General features: G+C 38.3%; 1 protein-coding gene across 2 annotated transcripts in view; it reads left to right on the top strand.

The window, feature by feature from the left end:
• LOC127806745 (mRNA cap guanine-N7 methyltransferase 2) overlaps window positions 1-7,576 on the top strand; it is a 56,463-nt gene extending 48,887 nt beyond the window's left edge. For both annotated transcript variants that reach the window (XM_052344230.1, XM_052344229.1), the window contains exon 11: window positions 6,993-7,576. In XM_052344230.1, the coding sequence (XP_052200190.1) occupies window positions 6,993-7,136 (144 nt within the window). In that variant the 3' untranslated portion in view covers window positions 7,137-7,576. The remainder of the gene's footprint in view (window positions 1-6,992) is intronic.
• Window positions 7,577-23,498: the final 15,922 nt, after the last annotated feature.

Genomic DNA, 23,498 nt, shown 5'->3' with positions numbered 1-23,498 from the left:
ATTGAAATTTACAAAAGCCATAAAAGTTTCAAGGTCAAATTTGAGGCTAAATAAGTTTATTCCTAAATAAGAAACCGGTGCCAATTAGAATAGCAATTATTATTGATGTCTAATGGGAAACCAGGAAAATAAATGGGAATTCTGCTTCTACCAAGCATGTTACTTGGTACAAGGCATGCCTTCTCTCTTAAGCAGATAATTTTTCTTGGATTAGAGAAGTAAAACCTATGTTAAAGACCATATTTCCCGTACTGTACTGTTTTGGTGCTTTTAGAGGAAAGTTCTATTTGGTAATGATTCAAACTCAGTCATTTCTTCTATAATTTTCTGTTTCTTCTTTACTTTATTTGCTTTCTTAACCCTATTTTATTCTGTAGCCTGCACAAATGAGTTCCCCACTTAAAGATAGTAAACTTGAGAAATTAAAGTCTTGTTACCTCATGTTGTACCAACAGTAGACTTTCCTGGAGGGAGAGGAACAAGATCCCTGTTGCGTTAGCCTGCAAGGTAGACATATCCTCCTCCATATCATTGTGCTACCCAAGGGCTAAGTCCTCTTTTGGACACACCTCTTAACAATTAGTTCATTTCTGAGTTATACAATTTCTAATTTATTGACTGGTAGTAGAAATGCATGTAGAAAGTAGGCTGATGAATGCAGAATAATTGAGAATAATTTTCTTACTTTCATATCCATGCATGGTATTACATTCCCTATTAATAGAGATGAGAGTTACACTTTAGGAAAGCAACAAAGAATGGAAAGATACACTATATACTGCATAAGGAAACAAAAGATACAACACAAAATTAGGAAACCACAACATTAGGAAATCTCTAAAACTGAACAGCTTTCTAAATATGGAGGATAGGATCAGGGCTGATTTTAGAAAGCTGATTTTTAGAAAGGCTGACTTATTTTTTTCCATAAGGCTGATGTATGAATTGTATACTTTTGTGAATTATTCAACATTCTCCCTCAAGCTGGTGAATGAATATCCATCATTTGTTCAAATCTTTTGATAGGCAATCCTTTTGTTAGTAAATTAGCTAGCTGATTTTCTGAAGAGACAAAAAGGCATACAAATCACCTTAGCTTCTATCTTTTCCTTGATAAAATGCCGATCAATCTCAACATGTTTAGTGCGATTATGTTGCACCGGATTGTGTGCAATGTTGATTGTTGATTGATTGTCACAAAGTAATTGCATAGGACCATTGATAGCAACCTTTAGATCATCTTAGCACAATCTTCAACCATAGTAATTCACATAAGCCAAGTGCCATTGCCCGAAACTTTGCCTCAACACTAGACCTGGCTACTACACCCTATTTTTTACTTCTCCAAGACACTAAATTTCATTCCAAAAATACACAGTAACCTATAGTGGATCTTCTATTTGTAAGGGAGTCGCCATAATCAGCATCAGTGTAGCGTAGGACCTCCAGTTCCTTCCCTGACTTGAATAATAAACCCTTTCCCGGAGTTGCTTTAAGATAACATAGAATTCTTCTAACAACCAGCATGTGTTCTTTAGTAGGATGATGCATGAATTGACTCACAAGGCTGACAGCAAATGCTATGTCAGGCCGAGTGTGAGATAGGTAGATTAACCTACCTACTAACCTTTGTGTTGGGACGAGCAATAGGCTCAACCACCTCTAACACTTAGACCCAAACGAATCTGAAACAAATATTCGAAGGCAGAAAGCACAAATATACGCATACATAAAATAGTAAAGAAAGCAAAAAACGAACACAGTAAGATTTTACCGTGGTTCACCCTAAAAAATAGGGCTATATCCACGTTGAGTTCCGACGAGAAGAGCTCATTGCACTAGTCGGAAAAATGTTTACACCCTCATTGTACAAACTTTCACCCTCACTATACACACACTGGTTTTCTAACAAAAATGCCCAAAGATTACAAACAAATCAAAAGGCATACTTAAGGAACCAGAGGAAATGAAGAACATGTATAGAAAAAGAGAGGAAACCCTAAACACCTCGACTTCTTTTCTTTCTTGCTTGCACAAATCTCGAGAAATAGAAGGATACAAATAGGTAGGGTATGAGGCAAAGCAACGGTGGAGATAGGCACTGGGGATCAGATCAATGGCTTCCGTAGGAGCAGACAAAATGACAAAATGTTACTAGAGCATCATATGTGCCACAAACTAAAACGACGAGGGAGGTTGCCGTTTTGGCCATCCAAGCACACGGGCTCCAAAACGACAGCGTTTTGGAGTAGCCAGTGTGTGGTTGCCACTTGGCCTTCCATCCCTGGTTCAAAACGACAACATTTTTAAGTTGATGCTTCACTATATTCAACACTTTGGTATCTCCTCTGATCTATCATTGGACTATCATTGTAACCTAACTTCAGGTTAGGTTCCAAAGGTGTGCTAGCTGCTCTGCCACCAAGCATTCCGATCTCTTCCAATAGATCCATGGTGTATTTTCTTTGGGAAAGAAATAGAACTTCCTTAGAGTAGGTAACCTTTATCCCCAAGAAATACCCAAGTCTGCCAAGATCCTTGATGTCAAACACACGGGCCAAATGCTCCTTTAGTAACTTCTGTTCACCACAGTCATTTTCAATGATAATTATGTTATCTACATACACAAGTAAGGTTGTTAAAGAGTACCTTTCTTGGAATGCTTGATGAATAGAGTGTGATCCCCTCGACTTTGCCAATACCCCATTTCTTTCATAGCTCTTGAGAACCGATCAAACCAGTCCCTTAGAGAGACTGCTTTAGCCCATAAAGGGCTCTCTTTAATCTGGAAACATAACTTGCATCAACTCCATCAGTAAAACCTGGTGGGGGTTCCATAAAAACCCAAGAAGGCATTTTTGACATCTAGCTGCATCAATTCCCATTCGTAATAGCTAGCCAAAGAGAGTAGAATCATCACTGTAGTCATCTTAGTCATAGGTGCAAAAATTTCCAAATAATCTATATCGTAAGTTTGAGTGTAGCCCTTGGCTACCAATCAGGCTTTGTATCTTTCCAATGTTCCATCAGCATTATATTTCACATTGAATGCCCATCTGCACCCTACCGGTTGAACTCCCTTTGGTTTAGGCACCATTTCCCAAGTTTTATTCTTTTCCAAAGCCCTCATCTCCTCATGCGTAGCTTGTACCCAATTCTGATCTTGTAATGCCTCTTCTACAATTTTAGGAATAGCTATGGAGTCAAGAGAGGTCATAAAACTCTTGTGGTCAGGGGACAACCTGTGATAGGAAATGAATTGGGTAATAGGGTGTTGTGTGCATCTCCTAACCCCTTTTCTAATACCAATAGGCAGATCCAAATCAGAATGTATAGGATTGGAACAATTAATGGATTGAGAACCATCAGATGGCTGAGTGAGTTCCATACCTGACTGAGGAAGAGATGATGGGCCCTACTTAGCACATGGATTGGGTTGTTCCTTTTTCTTGTATATGAATGGTGAGCCCTTGAACCTGACAGGAGACCTTTTGGTTTGAACAGAGGGTGGAGAATCAGGAGAAGTTTGTTGGTCTCCTATTTCTGTTGTCTTTGAATTAGGAGTAGGTAAAGTTGAGAGATTAGGAGGAGAATGTGGTTGATATGGCTGAGACACTTCCATGATAGGCAAATTGTGATCACCAATAGCTGTAATCTCCCGCTTAGGACTAGAAGTAGAAGATTGGAAAAAAGACTGATTCTCCACAAAGGTGACATCCTTAGACATAAGAATTTTTCGAGTAGGAGGGTGGTACACTTGTACCCTTTTTGGGTGGGAGAATGCCCCAAAAAGACACATCTAAGGGCTCGGGGATCAAACTTATCTACATGCTATTTAGAGACATGAACAAAAGCTACGCACCCGAATACCTTAGGAGGGAGGGAGGTATGAAGATCAATTTCTGGGAAGTAGGAAGAAAGACACTGAAATGGGGTAAGTTGGTTTAAGACTCTTAGGGAACCTTATTGATTAAGTAGGTTGCAGTCAACACGACCTCTCCCCAGAAAGATTTAGGGATTGAATGTTGATGCAAGAGTGCCCTAGCAACATTCAAGAGATGCCTTATCTCCCTCTCAGCAACTCTATTTTGCTGAGAGGTTTCAACACAAGAGGATTTATGAATAATTCTCTCTTGTTAGAAAAAGTGATTGAGGTGATGATTAAAATAGTCTCTTGCATTATCAATTCTGAATTTTTTGATAGAGACCCCAAATTGAGTGAAAATCATCCTATGAAACAAAGGTAGGATGGTGCTAATGGTTGCTTTGTCTTTGAGTAAATATACCCATGTCATCCTAGTGCAATCATCAACAAATGATACAAATCACTTAGCCCTAGAACGATTGGGAATTCTAGAAAGCCCCCATACATAAAAATGTACTAAAGAAAAAGGAAACAAAAAAAGTTTATTGCTAACAGCATAAAGAACTCGATGGGGTTTAGATAGCTCACACACATCACGATGAAAAGAATTGACTTCAACCCCTTTAAATAGATTTGGAACATGGTCTTTAATAAAGTAAAAGGTGGGTGCCTTAATCTAAAATGCCGAAGCCATACATCGGAGTGAGTAGAGTTGAGCATAGAGGAATGAGTAAGGCTGGAATGGTCTCCTGCAGGTAGCTCTTTGCTTCTTTGTAGGTAGAACAATCCATTCAATGCCTTAGCAGCACGAATCATCTTCCTTGTTGTTAGATCTTGTAACATACAATCATAAGGTGAGAAATTCACACTGCAATTAAGGCTTTGGGTAAGCTTGTCAACAGAAAGTAGATTGGTGGAAAGGCTTGGTACATACAGGACATGTTGGGCAGGTAGAGATGGGTTCAAACAAACATTTCTTTGCGCAACTATAGGAATAGTTGGCCATTAGCAACAGTGATTTTCCTGGAGCCGGTTATTGGTTCATAGGTTTCAAAAAATTTCAAATTAGGTAACATGTGGTCAGTTACTCCAAAATCTAAAATCCATAGTTCACCCCTAGCTGCATATGAGGCAAGTGAAAGCTCAAAATTAAGGCACATACCTGCTTGAGTTAAGGAACATTCACCTTGGAGAGTTTTAAGGAAAGATTTCAGCTTCCCAATCTCTTTTGCATTCAGTTCTCCTAGGTCTGAGGAGGCTGTAGAGTCAACCTTTTCAGTTGTCTCCTTTGTTTCTTTAGTGGAGAGATAGGCTCTTCCCTGATTCTTTGGCTCCAAATTTCTGAACCCTCCAAGTTTGCTTAGTACTACTGCCTCCTTACCATGTAATTTAAAACATGTATCTCTTGTATGTCTAGGCTTTTTGCAGAATGAGCACCAAAGCCCCTCATTGGCCTGCTTTGATGAGGATTGCTATTTGCCTTGCAGAGGCTTCATCCATGCCCCTTGCATCTTATTAGTTACCATAGCCGATCCCTCCATGCCATGATGAGAAAACATGGCTGCCCTTCTATGTTCTTCACTTCTCACTATACAAAAAACCTCATTTAGTGATGGCATTTTTTCCATGCTAATTATTTGAGCCCTTACCTTATCAAACTCAGGGTTGAGACCTAAAAATTCCACTCTCCTATCTCTTTCCAACATAGAAGTTAAGATAATGGCATCCTCACTACGCACCATTTTTATATCTTGATAGTGATCTAATTCTAGCCAAAAACCATTCATCTGGTTGTAATATTCAGTTACAATTTGAGCCCCTTGCTTTGTACTATTGATTTTAGTTTTAATCTCATACACAACCGATGCATCATGCACCTTAGAATAGGTCATCTTCACGATTTCTCAGATTTCTCTAGTGGTAGATAAAAACATATAGTTTTTACTTATCTTTGGAAGCCTGACACTCCACAACCAAGACATCAACATCGAATCTTCCACATCCCAGGCAACAAAGCTTGGATCCGTCGCCTTAGGGGCTCGTCCGGTGAGATGGGCAATCTTCCCTCAGCCCTTCAGAAAAATCCTCACCAATTGAGACCACTAAAGATAGTTTCCACCATCCAATCTGTAGGAGTGGTGCATTCTCGGTAGTTCGCTGGTTGGAGCTCCATCAGCAGCCTGTTCAACAGGCATTGCTTCTCTTGTTGACATGGGAGAAGCAGTTTCAGATATCTCCGACATGACAAAGGAGATATGGCACCAGAAAAACAAGGGAAAAACAGATGAGGGATCGCGGCTATGAAGGCTCACAAGAGGGAAAAATTGGTGCAATGAAGGCACACTAATAATCAAAGGTTTTAGGCTTTGATACCATGTAGAAAGTAGGCTGATGAATGTAGAATAATCGAGAATAATTTTCTTACTTTCATATCTATGCATGGTATTACATTCCCTATTAATAGGGGTGAGAGTTACACTTTAGGAAAGCAACAAAGAATGGAAAGATGCACTATACACTGTACAAGGAAACCAAAGATACAACACAAAATTAGAAAACCACAACATTAGGAAATCTCTAAAATTGAACAGCTTTCTAAATATGGAGGATAGGATCGGGGCTGATTTTAGAAAGCTGATTTTTAGAAAGGCTGACTTATTTCTTTCCATAAGGCTGATGTATGAATTGCATACTTCCGTGAATACTTCTGTGAATTATTCAAGAATGCACAATCATCAAAAGTAAATGACCAGAAGAAGCTATCTAGTACCTAAAGATTTGCTTGAACTTGAAAAGTTTCTGTTGTGAGCAGATACTTTTCAATGATGGTGATGTTGACCAATTAAAGATGAGCAGTAGTAGTTCAATTAGGTCAAGTTCACATGCATTTCTTACGTGGAAAAACCTGTTTAATAATGAACAGCCACAGTTGAGAGGGGGTTCAATAATCTTCTTGCTTAATCTTCTAGGACTTCGAACTTACTTATCTGGTGCACCATAAGTTGATGCAGCCTAATTACATAACGTATGATTCAGAGTTCCTAATCAACATGTAATAATTCAATTGAAAGTTGAGTTTTTGTCTTTCTCGTGACCTCCTTTGATTTTTTGTTGTCTGTTGTTGCAGAGAGAGTGGCAAGCTGGTACCAGTTGGAGGGATAACGAGAAGAATGGACAAGCAGAACCATCGACAAGTCTGGCGAAGATTACTGAGCAGAAGGGGATTTTAGGCCCAGGACCTGCGGAATTGCGATTTTCAGAAGCTATGTAACCTGGCTGTGGCTTGAAGCCACTTGGTGAAGAGCCTAGAGGTGAACATACCCCATCGTTGGTTTTGAAGACTAATCCTGCTGTTTATGTGTAGTTGTACAATGGGGGTAAGAAGGCTAACATAGTGTTAACTCGAATATGGATCTGGAGTAAAGCTGCGGACTTTTCCCCCTTCTTGTAAATGTAGCTATTAAATTAGCAAAGAAACAAATGGCATGGTTTGAAGAAACAAAGCTGCAAATGAAGCCTTGGTTCGACCGCAAGGCAGAGGTCCTACAATCCTCAAGTTCAAAAGTTTAATTCTTGTTATATGCAGAATTTTCGTAAGATTTTTCTCCTACTTGTTAGCTTTCATTTGATTCGAACTTAATGTACTTAGTAGTAAGCATTGCACAAAAATATTGTTGGAATACTTTTTACAAAAATATTGAAGCTTTCAGATCAGCCTTTTCTTTTCTCTTCTTTTTCATTCTCCTCAAGAAGATTTTTCCATCAGATGCGTCACACTTATATTTCGTGCATCTCTTGGGCATTTATAGATGCTTGAATTTGAATTTGAAGACACCTACAACCTCTAACAGCTCTTTAACAAAAGGTTTTTTGGGTCAAATCAGCTTTTTGTCTGTGTATACGCGAAGAATATTCTTTTTGCACAATACATATGGTTAGGATATGTAATTTTAATTAAATCAATCATGTATTCAAGAGAAAGTTGTCTTACAACATTAAAAGTAGTTACAGTAGCATTAATTTCAATTTCAATAGGTATATTTTTTTTAAATTTTTAGCATTTAATCAATTAAATGATTCATTACTTGACTATTAAACAATTTTATTTGATTAAGATTTGCAGAAAGATGTCATCACTCAACTATGTAAGTTTGTTACTCGACCACAAAGAATAATATTCAATTAAAATTAATTTTTAGTCGATTAACTTTTGTTATATCTTGTAACCAGCCTAGGTCTACGTAAATTCAAGTGGTATAGTTGCAAATGATCAAGTGGCTTTCCTTCTCATATGTAGATAGTGTCAACTGCCGGCCATGCAGAGCAAGACTAAAGTATGCCAAGGGCTACTAGTTTTGCATCAATACTGCATCTACTCCCATTCCTGAAACATCACATTTAACACCAAAAGGCTTGGAGAAATCCAGAAGGACGAGAACGGGAGCACTAGTTAAGGCCTTATTGAGATTTTCAAAGGCAATGCCGATGGTTTCATTCCATAGAAGGAATCCTTCTTTAAGAGACTAGTGAGGGGAGTTGCAATTAGGGTCGGCCCAAGGCATAGGCCACTGAGGCCTATGCCTAGGGCCTCCAATTTTTTGGGCCCCCAAAAGATATAGCAATTGTTGGTTGGGGCTCCAAAAAATATAGGTCAGCAGCCACCCTTACCAAGATGTGCAAGTAGAGTGTCGCTACAATCCCACGCAATAAATGTGGAGGGCCACAATATTTATTATGGCCTAGGGTCTCATTAAACCTTGGGCCGACCCTGGTTGCAATAGACCCGCAATTTTGTATGAATTTTTGGTAATAACCTATGAGCCCTAAAAAATCTTGCAAAGCCTTCGTTGTTGATGGAATTGGCCATTTTAGAATTGCTGCAACCTTAAAAGGATCAACTCGAACTCCAGTTTCAATAATAATATGGCCTAGGGACTGGATCTTTTGTTGGCTAAAGCAACATTATTCCCTTTTGACATATAAGCGATGGCTTTGCAAAATGGAGAACACCATGGTGACATGGTGAAGATGTTCTTCCCAACTACGACTATAGATTAGAATGTCATAAAAAAAAATACTAAAATAAATTAACTCAAGTATGGATGAAATACCTCATTTATGAGAGCTTGAAATGTTGATGGAGCATTAGAGAGGTCGAACAGCATTACCAAGAACTTGTAATGGCCATGGTGTGTCTGGAAGGTTGTTTTCTCAATATCTTCAGGTTTCATCCTTACTTGATGGTATCTGGATTGAAGATCGAGCTTAGGAAAAAACTTGGTGCCATGTAATTCATCTAGTAACTCATCAATGACAGGTATAGGAAATTTGTCTTTAATAGTGACAAGGTTTAGAGCTCTATAATCTACACAGAATCTCTCACTCCCATCTTTCTTTTTGACCAACAATACTAGTGATGAGTAAGGACTTTTACTAACTTGAATAATTGCTTTAAGCATTTCCATGACTAACCTTTCGATCTCAGTATTTTGGTACCGAGGATATCGGTAAGGTCTACCACAAATTGGTTTGGTACCTAGTTCCAATACGATGGCATGATCAGTTGTATGAGCTGGGGAAAGACTCGTGGGCTTTTGGAAAAAGTCTTTGAATTCGTTGAAAAGGTGTTCCTAGCTTTTCTGTTGCATCGAGTCCTCCTTGGATAGACTCTACTCTTGGCCATTAGCCGCGAAGATCTGTAGTAGTGACCGTAGCCACCATTTTTCTGAAAAGTTTTTTGAAATTTTACCCAAGTTTCCTCCTTGGATTGGACTCCACTAAGACCCTATAAAAATATTTCCTTCCTAGAGACTTTGAAGCTCATTTGCATCCTCTCAAAATCCCATAAAATGGGTTCGAGTGTTTGCAACCATTACACCCCCAACACAGCCTCACTTCCTCCTAAGGGAAGAAGATAAAAGTCTACTATAAAGGTGTGACCTCCTTGCATCACTTCTACCCCCTTACACTCACCTTTATTCATTATCTTCTCGTTGTTTTCTATGACAACCTTGAGAGTGCTATCCAAGCTTCCATGTATACCAAATCATTTCCCAATAGAGGCACTTAGAAAATGATGTGTGCTCCCAGTATTAACCAAGTTGGAAAAAGGTTGTCCCTTAATCCATGCAGTAATTGTGGCGCCTCGGCCCCACCTCTAGGGTGCTATCGTAACCCACGATTACAACCACAACCTTTTGTCGAAAAGAAGGTCGGCTATGCCTTCACAAGCTTGGGCGCCCTAGGGAGCATCTAGGTTTCAGCTCCTTCGCTCATTGAGAACTCCAGTCCTAAAAGAAAAATAGGCAGCGAAGGGTACTCGAATCTCAGTCGAGCCACACGCTAAAATTTTAGAGTTGTTACAGAGACATGATGAGGTTATAAAAAAAACTTATATGAAACCATTTATTTTTTAGAAAATAGCTATAAGAAATCCCAATTATATGTTTAGTGCCTTTTTACCTCGGATAAAATAGTTTTCAATAAAATACTCAAAATCCCATTCATCTCACACACTTATTACAAACCACAGAACCATAATTAAAATGACCACCAATAAACAAAAATGTTCTCATGGTTCATTGATCGCGTCCATTGGCGATCCTTCCTCCAACACCGCCTTCCCTTTGCTAGGGCCTAAGCTATTTGTATGGTTAGTTAAAGATAAGGGGTGAGTCTTAAGACTCAATAAAGATAATATATATATAAAATGAAAAACTGTAGTTCATAACAAACATGGAAAGGAAAACATGAAATAAATCATGCATGTAGGCCCATCCACCTCATCCCTTTCCGACTCTTGGTGGCCCTATAGATTTTTCCCTGGTCCCCAACACAAGTTCTATTCAGTCCCAAATTCATAGCCCCATGCCTAGGCATTTCCCTGTCATCACATGCAAGTTATTATCATGTAATTTGCACAAAAAAATATATTAACCCTTACAATTTGTTTTTGATGCTTTAATAGTCCCTTGGAAAAATTCCTCCAAAATGTTGATAATGTTGATGCCACATCTCAAAATTCTTCTAACAAAAATTAAACATAATAGGTTAAAAAAACTATTTAGCTAAGTATTGCTTAAACCATTTTTTTAAATCCAATCTTGGACCTTTTGTTTTTGCTCGTACCTTGGATCAACCTTCTGCCTTGCCCAACCTTTGTCAAATTCCTATTTCTTATGCACTTCCCTTTCTATGGAGGCGCTTTATATAGAGGTTTTTAGTTGCTGCCCAAGACTTGGGTTTCTTATCTCAAAAATATCATAGTAGATTTTAACCCTCTTCCACGTGCTTTTATAATTCACTTTGCAAGAGCAATTTAATCAAATTAAATTCTAATCCCATTCCATGTACATTCTGATTGCAGGTAACTCAAATCCTCTTCCATGTGCCACTCTAATTCATTAACAGCTAGAAACCACATACTACATCTTAGTAACTGACATGTAGTGCATAGGAAGAAATGTGTGGCCACCATTGTGGGGTCCCAAACAACCTCGTTTCACCCAAAAGTTGTTGCATCCAAAAAAATAAGCTATTGCCTCCCCTCGTGACTTGAACCCGCGACCTTCTATTGGGACCCTCACACGTGCGCACGACCACCAGGCTGCAAGCCATTCTCACTTATATATATTCAACAATTAATTTCATACCAATCTAGCTCCTAGTTTTCAAAAACTATTGATCAACTCCCTATTCAAAAACACAATAATTTTAATTTCTCCCATCAAATTTTGCAAGCCCACAAATCACCAATAAATCATAAATAAATCATCTTAAATTTAGAAATTTATTTCCCAAAATACTGAGATGTTATAGTAACCTTCATTGATTGTGGCGTAATGGAACCAAAAATTGCTTGAAGTGATATTTCCGGGGATTCCTCCATTTTAGGCTTTTCTACGAAAGGTTCTTTCTCTAACTCATCTTCGTTACTTTCGGTGTTGCTCCCGTTGAGAAAAAAACAATTGCTTGCATTTGGGATCCATGTGAAAGGGCTCGTTGCTATTAAAACACAAACCTTTACCCCTTTGTTCTTGTATTTCTAGAGGAGTGAGTCTCTTGATAGGGACCCTCGCAATCTCCCCCATCTCGACTATGGACTGATTAGTCCGCACATTAGGTGCTACTGTGGCAACCCTGAAAGTGGCTGCAACATACTTCACTATAGGTAGATGTTGATGTCCTACGTTGGAATTGATTTTTAGCTTCAAAAAATCTAACAAGCCTAATCGCAGATGAAAGTGTGAGAGGATTATTAGCTTGGACATTAGCTTAGATGTTTTCCTTTTGCGTACTCATAAAGAAACTAACTTGTTATCTTATGGATAGATAACACACTCGAGCTAATAGCTGTTCAAATTTTCAAACATACTTATTGACAATCCCAGTTTGAGTATGTTTGGTGAGTTGGCTGTAGAAGTCTTCATGCTGTGTAAGACCATAACGTTCACTGAGTTTGTCCTTTATTTCCTCCCATGTCATTGGTTCGTCATTGTCATAGTTGATTTGGAACCACAGGTATGCCTCCTCATTGAGATGGTATGAAGCTATCTCAACCCACTCCATATCTAGTATTTGATGGTATTGAAAGAATTGTTTGACACATCCAATCCAAATATGGGGTCTTTTATCCAGTCAAATTTGGGAAATTCGAGTTTGATGGTTTTGATGTGGTTGGTGTAGTCTAAAGGAGGACGTCATGGAACTTCATCTGGATGTCAACATTATCAATTGGAAGACTCTTCATCGGGTCTTTGATTGATAGAGTTGGTGATAGTAGTGACCATTTGTTGCATATGTCGTAACATGTGGTCTTTGAATTGTTGAAACTGTTGGAAATAACAAATCAAAAAGATATTTTTTTAAGACCAAGTCCACTCAATAAACTACAGAACCAAGTCTTCAGTTTCTGCTCCATTTTTTTCTCCAACCTCCCTGCTTATCTCTATCTTTATTTTAGGCTTGTTTTATGTATTTCGTTTTTTGTTTCAGTTATTTTCTTGTTATTCTGCTCTGCTATATAAAGAGCTAGTGATAAAACAGAAATGTATAACTTCGTATTTTGATTGAGTAAAAAATCATTAGTTCTCAAGTTCTTTCTTAACTTCTTTCTTAAAGTTAAATACCAACAAACTGGTATCAGAGCTGTAGGTTCTCTTTCTTGTTTCTTGTTTTTTTTCTCATGGCATCAAACTTGGTCCAGCTTCAAGTTCCTAAGTTGACAAAAGAAAACTATGAAAGGTGGTGTATCCATTTCAAAGCACTGTTCGGTTCACAAGAGTTGTGGGAGGTAGTTTCAAATGGTTATGTTGAACCAAGTTCAGAAGCTAAAGCTCTCTACACTGTCGACCAGAAGAATACTCTAAGAGACCAACGAAAAAAAGATAAGAAGACACTCTTTTTGCTGTACCAAGGATTGGAGGATGATACGTTTGAGAAAATTTCTGAAGCAACAAGCAACAAGGAGGTCTGGGACAACCTGAGCACAATTTATAAAGGAGTTGAAAGAGTGAAGAAGGTGAGATTGCAGACTCTCAGAAGTGAGTTTGAAGCAGTTCACATAACAGAAGGGGAATTAGTCTCAGATTATTACTCACGACTTATTGCAATTGTCAATCAAATGAAGAGAAATGGAGAAAAGCTTGAAGATGTTTGAGTAATGGAGAAGATACTAAGGTCTCTTACTCATAATTTTGAGCATGTAATAACAACTATAGAGGAGTCAAAGAATCTGGAAACAATGAGTATTGGAGAACTTTTAGGTTCTCTGAGAGTTCATGAACTACGTATAAAGAAGCATTCTCAGTCAAACTCAACAGATCAAGCTTTGGTGTCAAAACTCACTTTTGATAATTCAAACAGTGAACATGTTCAAGGACAAACTTCTCAACATGGAAGAGCAACTTATCGTGGACGAGGTAGAGGTCACGGAGGATATGGAAGAGGTAAAGCAAATGTTCAATGTTTTAATTGCCATAAATTTGGATATTACTCTTTTGAATGTTCTAGCAAATTTGAAGATCATGCCAACTTAGTTGAAGCCTCCAATGACATTGATGAAGAACCAACTTTGCTGATAGTGCATAAAGAATCTGTTGAACAAACTAATGTCTGATATCTTGACTCCAGAGCGTCTAATCATATGTGTGGTCGAAAGGAATGTTTCGTGGATCTGAAAGAAGAATCTGGTGGACTAGTAAGTCTTGGAGATGGCTCAAAGTTGCTGGTTGCAGGGAAAGGAAAGATCCAGGTGTATAAAAACAATGGTGATATCATTTATATTACTGATGTCTATTATATTCCCAAGATGAAGAGCAATATTCTTAGTCTTGGTCAGCTGCTTGAGAAAAGAGATATTATTCATATGGAAAAGAAACAACTCCAGCTAAGAGATGCAAATGGGCAACTAATTTCTCGAATACAAATGTCAAAAAATCGTATGTTTCCTCTACCCTTAAATACCATGAATACATCTTGTTTTCTTGGAATAATTGAAAGTGAGTCAGAAAAATGGCATTTGCGATTTGGGCATCTTCATTTCAATGGACTGAGATTGTTATCTTCAACTGGTATGGTGCATGGACTGCCAAGTATTGAACTATCAGATCGTGTTTGTGAAGGGTGTAACACCCCGTCTCGCCAGGCGTGTCACTATAAGGGTATTCCCAGGATTTTTTTTTTTTTTTTCTCTTCCAGTTCAACACGTGCGGTATATCAAGAACAATCTTCACATGCAGATACAATACCCCGCGAACCCCAGCCTTGCCCGTTTAACTATCAAGATCAATAATCTTAAACTAAACGAGTCTTAATACAACGCAGCGGATACATTAATACTAAAACACCATAGTTTTTACTTTGTATTTCCATAGCAAAATACGTAATATAGATCAAATGGTAAAATTGCTATTATACAATTGTTCATTTACAACTTAAAATGCATATTAAAGCCTCCAAGCGTTACAACGACTTAACAAACTAAGCACCATTGGCCCTCAACCGGCCACATCCTTGCCCTCGCAGCAGTCCCTGGCTGGAACATTAAACGTTCCAGGGGCATAGCACAGGTTAGATGATAAAACATCTAAGTGACGGTATTGAGACAGATTATACAATGCATGAGAAACACACGAGCATGGCATATTCAGACAAACGGTAACATGCAAAACACGTCTAACCTGAGAAACTCCCCTGACATACTTAATCCCTCGAATGCCCCACTGTAACACCCGTTCACCTGGTCTAATGTTAATCCCTCGAGTGCACCGTCGTGACACCCGTTCACCTGGTTTAACATTGTTCCCTCGAGTGCCCCAATGTGACACTCGTTCACCTGGATTAACATTGTCCCTTTCTCAAGTAGACCCCAACCCGTCCAACACAGAAAATAACATTGACACGAATATCAATACCCCGATGATATGAAAATCACACGCCATGCACCGACTCTTTTGTAAGTAAAAATAGTTGATGTAATATATCACATGTACAATATGAAAATGATGACATAAATACATAAATGAAATGCTTTCGCAGTACAACCCAAGTTCCGGAGGGTAAAACTGCTCACTAGAACTGGTCCCATTTGCGTGTAACCTAAGTTCGGGAGGGTAACACCGCCCACCTGAACCCACTACACACCTTCCAACATGTTTTCAAGATAAGGTAAAGATAGGATCAGACCACTCACCTCGAATGTATTCAGATCGCCTCGATCCTCGTGTAACACCTCGGTTTGCGTGCCAAATCCCAAATGCTTGAACTTATACTCAACCTCGAGCCACAATACTTCCCAAAATGCCCATTTCACGTGCCCTCACGCGCCTGGCGCTTGGGTGTGTGTGGAGGCTGGCGCGTGACTGCACGCACCACCTTCTTCCTAGTTGAACCAGTCTCCGGCGGTCGCTCCGATGGACGAAATAAGGGCACCCCCTTGAAGCCCTTTGCAAGTCGATCACAACGGCACTAATTTCAGGCTGAAAGGCCACCGAAAAGTGGCCCAAACGGCCAGTTGCAGGTGGCTCGCGACGGTCCGCCTAGGGTTTTCCGACCGTGCTTCGAATGGCCATTAAACGCACACCATTGCTTCCCAAATTCTCCAGAAACGATGCCCATACCCCAAGGAGCAAAAGTCCTCTATCCTTTGCCTTCGATTCTTTCCCAAAATTGATCAATTCGACGCTAAAATTCTTCAAGTTTCGGCCGTTTTTTTATAGCCAAAACCCAGCCATTTTTCGACCAATCGCCGGCCAAGCTTGGTCCCCAAGCTTCCTACTGCCAGTTGCAACCTCCCCCAGTCATCCCTCGGCCGTCCCATCGCCGGAAACGGTGGCCATGTGCGTGGCAGTGTGGCGGTCGAATTCTCCCTTGTGTTCACACTATGAATTTTCATTTTATTGCACTTTCACTCCTGTTTTCTTCAAATAACAATTCTGCCCTTTTCACAACACCCCTGATAAATCCAAATATACCACTAAGTTTCAAAAGTTTAGTACATCTCATTTGACTCTCGAAACTCCTGAAAAATTACCGTTTTGACCTCCTTCGGGCAAAATTAGAAAACTACGCTTAGGCCTGACTGGTCAGATTGACCCTAAATCCATTTGATTCAACCTGAAATCACTTAAGAGTTGTTCTACACGTTAAATACTAGTCCTTGACGCGCTCCGTTGATCTTCTGGATGTTTCCTACGTCGATTCGGTTTTCTCAGCCCGGTCGACAGTTGTACCGAAAACTGTTCCCGATCCCACTTCTTTTATCACTAAAAATCATAATTCGAATCACTTGTCGATACTGTACAATTTTCTTTAGCTATCTAAGGTCTGAGTTACTCCCTCCGACTGATTTAATCATCTAAAACTGCGTTAGTGTGTCATATAGCCTTATTCTTTCGATAATTCCAGTTATACCCTTCATTAAATATCATTTATACTCTTAACAATTTCTTGGGTATTACAAAGGGTGTGTACTTAGTAAGCAAACTTGTCTTCCTTTTCCCAGTATGTCATCATGGACAGCACATGCATTCTTACAGCGTGTACACACAAATATTTGCAGACCAATCGAACCTCATTCTTTTGGTGGCAACAAATATTTCATAAGTTTTATTGATGATTTCAGCTGAAAGGTATGGGTTTATTTTTTGAAAGGAAAAAGTGCTACATTAACTGTGTTTAAACAGTGCAAATCGCTTGTAGAAAATGAAAGGAAGCGTAAGATTGTGACCATAAGATTTGATAGAGGTGGAGAGTATACTTCAAATGCTTTCCAAGAGTTTTGCAAGGAACATGGTATACGTTATTAGCTCACAACTTCATACACCCCACAGCAAAATGGAATTGCAGAACGAAAGAATCGCACCATACTTGACATGACAAGAACACTGCTCAATGAGAAAAAATTGCCTAAACAGTTTTGGGCTGAAGCAGTGGTTTGTTCGGTGTATCTTCTCAATTGTTGTCCAATGAAAAGTGTTCGAAATATAACACCGCAAGAAGCATGGAGTAGATATAAGCCCAGCGTTGGTCATTTGAGGATTTTTGGGTGTATCACATATGCTCAAATACCTGAAAGCAAGAGAAAGAAGTTGGATGATCATGGTGAAAAATGTATCTTTGTGGGCTATAGTGAAGAGTCAAAGGCATATAAGCTCTACAATCCATTAACAAAAAAATTAATGGTGAGTAGAGATGTTGTTTTTCATGAGGCAACAATGTAGGACTTGAACAGTGACAAAGATAAAGGAAAAAATATTGTTGAGGATGCAACAATGATTCATGAAGATGCAGCAGCAAATCAATCTATAGGTGGGAGTCAATCAGTCACAATTACGCCTACAACACAGTCAACATCAGCTGCAAGTTCTCATGTAAGTAGCAGCATTTTTCATGCAGATTCTCAAGCGAGTAATAGCAATTTTCATGAAAGCAATAATAGCCATCCCAACTCAAATTCAAGTTCTTCAAGTGATAGTTCCTCTCCAGTCAAATTTAGAAGCCTACAAGACATTTACAAGAACATGCAACAAATTGAAGAGGAAGCTGCAAATATGTTTTGTTTGTATGTTGACCATGAGCCCATCAATTTCAAAGATGCCGTAACGAAAGATTGCTGGAAGTTTGCCATGGAGGAAGAAATGATGTCTATCAACAAAAATGACACATGGGAATTAACCACACTTCCACCAAATCAACAAGCATTGGAGTCGAATGGGTATACAAAATTAAGCGAAATGCTGATGGTAGCATTGCTCGCTACAAAGCAAGACTAGTAGCAAAAGGGTACAAGCAAAAATATGGAATTGACTATGACGAAGTGTTTGCTCCAGTGGTTCGATTTGGTTCGATTTGATATGGTAAGACTACTGATTTCTCTTGCAGCATCTCATAGGTGGAAAATATACCAACTCAATGTTAAGTCGTCCTTTCTCAATGGAATTCTCACAGAAGAAGTATATGTTCATTAGCTTGAAGGGTTTGAAACAAGAGGTAAGGAACACAAGGTTTACAAATTAAAAAAGGCGTTGTATGGTCTGAAACAAGCCCCACGTGCATGGAATTCTCGCATTGATGATTATCTTTGTCAAATTGGTTTCAATCAATGCCCATATGAACCTTGTGTTTATGTGAAAAAAAATATTGATGGTGAATTTCTAGTTATCTATTTATATGTGGATGATCTTTTGTTTACAGGGAATAATGAAAGATTATTCACAAAGTTCAAACAAAATATGTTTGATGAGTTTGAAATGACAGATAATGGGTTGATGTCTTTCTTCTTAGGGTTGGAGATTCAACAAGACAAGGATGGAATATTTGTGTTCCAACAAAAATACACAGATGAATTGCTGAGAAAATTCAAAATGAGTGATTGCAGTATTGTTGCAACTCTTATCGCTACAGATACTCGGTTGACAAAAGAAGGAGAAGGTAAGCTTATTGAATCAACATTATTCGAAAGCTTGATTGGAAGTCTTAGATATTTAACTATGACAAGGCTAGACATTGTCTATGGAGTTAGCCTATTGAGTTTCTACATGGAAGTGCCAAGAGAATCTCACTGGCAAGCTGCAAAAGGAATTTTGAGGTATGTGAAAGGCACACTTAATCTTGGCATTTTTTTATGCTTATAGAGAAAGTACGAAACTTGTTGGGTATTTTGATAGTGACTGGGGTCGAGATCCTGAAGAAAGGAAAAGCACAACAGGTTATGTTTTTTACCTTGGCTCAACAGCATTTACTTGGGCATGCAAGAAACAACCAATTGTGGCTTTATCATCATGTGAGGCTGAATATGTGGCAGTTTCATTTACTGTATGTGAAGCCATATGGTTAAGAAATCTTTTGACAAGTCTAAATCACACTTAGGAAGGATCTACATTGATACGTGTTGACAACATGTTAGCAATTAAACTGTCAAAGAATCCCACCCAGCATGGAAGAAGCAAGCATATTGATACTCGTTTTCATTTTCTCAGAGATCATGTAAAGCAAAAGACAGTTGAGCTAGTGTATTGTCATACAGAGGAACAAGTAGCAGATATCTTCACTAAGCCACTATCATCAGAAGTCTTTATCAGATTAAGATCACTACTTGGGATGAAGGCTTTTTGATTTGAAGGGGAATGTTGGAAATAACAAATCAAAAAGATATTTTTTTAAGACCAAGTCCACTCAATAAACTGCAGAACCGAGTCTTCAGTTTGTGTTCCATTTTTTTCTTCAACCTCCTTGCTTATCTCTATCTTTATTTTAGGCTTGTTTTATGTATTCTGTTTTCTGTTTTGGTTATTTTCTTGTTATTCTGCTCTGCTATATAAAGAGCTAGTGATAAAACAGAAATGTATGACTTCGTATTTTGATTGAGTAATAAATCATCAGTTCTCAAGTTTTTTTTCAACTTCTTTCTTAAAGTTAAATACCAACAGAAACATCTCTTGCTTGGTAGGGGTATAGAAGTGGATGGGTTGGTGGAGGTATGAGAAGTGGGTGGGTTTTGAGAGTTGGAAGGTGGGTGGGAACTCATGGCTCTAATACCAAATTTCTGTTATGAAAATGAAGTCTTATCCTACTAAGTTCGCAAATTGTGAAGAAAATGTGAGCTATTTTGGGTTAATTGCTACCAAAAAGCTTTGGAAACTTTGTAGGAGATAATTTTCTTGGATACTTTATTTAAAATTGTTCTCCTATTTATAGTAAGGGGTTGCACCATTTCAAGAAACTAACATGATAAAGATTGAATGCTAAAATTAAGGAGATCTATTAAAATAAAAATGTTGTTAACTAGAATCCTGGATTAGGAGTTTTCCAAGCTGTTGAACAAGTTTGCTGCTATTAAACAAGTAAACATGAGCCTGTTGTTGAACAAGTTTGTATAAGCCATGTTTGCTAAACCACTTCTTGACATCCAATTTGTTTGATTGATAAATGTAGTCAACTACTAATATTGGAGTGGTCAACATGTTTCGATGTTGAAAGGAGTTTCAATGTGTCATCTCGATTACACCATACTAGATCTTAGCATAGTTATTGAGTCTTGTGAGTTTGATCAGTCCATGACTCTCACTCGGTCAGGATGTTATTCAATTACAGGATTATAGTACACCGTAATTGAATGACTTAAATAGGATAATTTAAAAGTATCGACTTTATTGTTGATAGCATTGTTCTAACATAATGTTAGTTGTCACTTAAGATCTTTTGGGATGCTATGAGGAGATGGAAAGACTCTCATAGTAGATCAAAATGTTCGACCAAAGTTAAAGAGTTAACATGTCATGATTACTACTTAGCTATAAGATGCCACATGCTGAAACTTGAGATGGGAGAACAAAAATAGTTGATCGATTCTTTTGGAACTATCAACCATCTTGGTCAAGTGACCGAAACAATCACTAGTTCTCTATACCAGTTGACAATTTCCTTAGGTGGGATTTTGAATCCGTGACCATTCACTCGTTCCTTTTGGAAACAAAGCCATTAATGTTATGTTGCAGGTGCATTTAATGCTCTTTTTAGAGCAATTAATGCAGTGAGAGAAACAGGAAACCAAAGGGAGGAAAAAAAGAAGAATCGACTCTAGTAATGGGAAGACAATTGATTTTTGAGTGTGCGAGAGAAGCTCTTGTCTTCCTCTTCTTCTTGTACTGTTCTACTTCCTCCATAGCTTGCTCCATCTATTTCCTTCTTTTTCTTCATCCCTTGTTATCTCAAGACCATGAGATAATCCTCCATATCCTTTGTCTAGAACCGCACAACAACCATTCATCACCTTCGCTCGAGACTAGCTAGTACTAAGGTTTGGCGAAGGGTTTTGGTGGTAGCTTAGGTGGCGATGGACTTGGTCCCCTACACATGTGGGGGTGGTATGGTTAGCTAAGGTACAGGTTCATGAGGAATCAGAGGTGGATCATGGTTGTTTGTGAAGGTGGTTCACGGGTGCTCGATGAGAGACTGGAGAAGCTTAGACTGAGGTGCATTGGAAGCAACTGACGACAACATTTTCATCTGAAGAGGTAGTTGTTACCGCTTTCCATATTTGATGGATGGTTTGGTTGTCTACAATGGGTCTTATGAGTGGTTTTTGCTTCCATTTTATGCGATATTATATGAATTTTTGAAAATGTTTTGAAACCAACCTAACTACTTGCATGATACACTAAGTGTTGGTGCAAACTTTTCAAAATATGCTAAGAAGACTTGACCTTTGATTGCTTGTCTTGATTGAAAATTAATATCATATTCACCCAACTCTATTACCCATTTAGTGAGTCTTTAAGATCATTTTGGTTTTTTTAATACTTGATTTAATGGTTGATTAGTAAGGATTGTGATAGGATAAGCTTGAAAATTAGGTTGTAACTTTCTTGAAACTATTATTAATGCCAACATAACCCTTTCAATATGAGGATATCGTGTTTCAACTTCTTAAAGAACTTTACTAATGTAATACATAGGTTGAACTTTTTGTTCATTCTTTTGTAATAAAATAACACTGACTACAATGTCGCTTACTCCTAGGTACATAAATAAAGGCTCCCAATTTCAAGTCTTGTCAACAAAGGGACTTTCTTCAAATATTCTTTCAAAGCTTTAAATACTTTTTAACAATTATCTGTCCACTTAAAACTCTTGACTACTCTTAAGGTTTGGAAAAATGACAAACTTCTTTCTACTAATGTTGATAAGAATCCATTTAGAGCAACTACTCTCCCAATTAACCATTAAACTGCTTTGATAGAGGTTGGAGGCTTCCTATCTAGTATTGTTTGTATTTTCTCTAGATTAGCTCCAATGTTCCATTGTGTTATCATGTATCCCAAGAAATTTCTAGATTGTATTCTAAATGAACACTTATTCGGGTTGAGTTGATGTTATATTTTTGAAGTACCTCAAAAACTCGTGTTAATTGTTCCACATGTGACTCATTATTTTTACTTTTAACAATCATGTTATCCACATATGCCTCCATTGTGTTTCCTAGTAAGTCTTTTAACAATCATGTCATCCACGTATGACTCATTGTTGTCTTGAGTATTGGTATCGGAGATTTGTCGTTGAGCGAAACCATCTAGTGTGAGAGGTGGGAATGCTCTATGTGTCGTGTTTTATGGAGGCAGATGCTCACCAATGGGATCCATTGACCTTTATTATGGGGGTGAACATCCTATATAGTCATAGTTGGTAAACCCTTAGCCAAGGTGGCATGATTGGAAAGAGTTTTCGATGTCAAAAGGAGTTTTGATGTGTCATCTAGACCACACCGTACTGGATTTTAGCAAAGTTATCGAGTCTTGTGAGTTTAATCAGTCCATGACTCTCACTAAGTTGAGATGTTAGTGGAAAGATTATAGTGCATGGTAATCGAGATCCCTAATAGGTTCATTGAAGTATTGACTTTATTGCCATTAGGATTGTCCTAATATTATGTTAGAGGTCACTCAGGACCTTTCAGGGTGTTGTAAGGACATGGAGAGTTTCACATAGTAGACCAAGTTATTACCAAACTATAACAATTAAATTTATTTGTCTAGGATCAGTTAAAGTAGAGTCCTTTACCAGAGTTGAGGGTTTGAGATGTCACTGATGAGGTCAATCAGGTCTGAACCGGGTTGGAGCTACAATCTTAGAAAGCCAAAACAACTAGAGCTCAGAATCACTATAAGAAAACAGTCAATTTGAGATAGATTTTGAGACGAATTTTCTGTTTGAGACGAATTTTGAGACAGATTTTGGCTGTCGCAAAAACCCCCGTCGGTAGATTTGAGACGGATTTAGAGACAATAGATTTTCATATGGTTTTTGAGACGGATGTAGACATTTTTCCGTCTTTGTTTGAGATAGATTTAGAGACGGATTAGAGACGAATTTTGAGACCGATTTTCAGACAGATTTAGAGATGATTTTTCGTCTCTATTTGAGATGGATTTAGAGACAGATTTTTTTAACCTCTATTTGAGACAGATTTAGAGACGGATTTATAGATGATTTTTGAGACGGATTTAGAGACGATTTTTTTCGTCTCTGTTTGAGATAGATTTAGAGACGAATTTTTTTCGTCTATATTTAGAGACGGATTTAGAAACAAATTTTGAGACTAATCTGGTGTGATTTTGAGACAAATTTAGAGATG

Source organism: Diospyros lotus, chromosome 7, assembly GCF_014633365.1.
Source record: "Diospyros lotus cultivar Yz01 chromosome 7, ASM1463336v1, whole genome shotgun sequence".
Taxonomy (NCBI): Eukaryota; Viridiplantae; Streptophyta; class Magnoliopsida; order Ericales; family Ebenaceae; genus Diospyros; species Diospyros lotus.
This window is presented reverse-complemented; position numbering and strand designations above follow the sequence as displayed.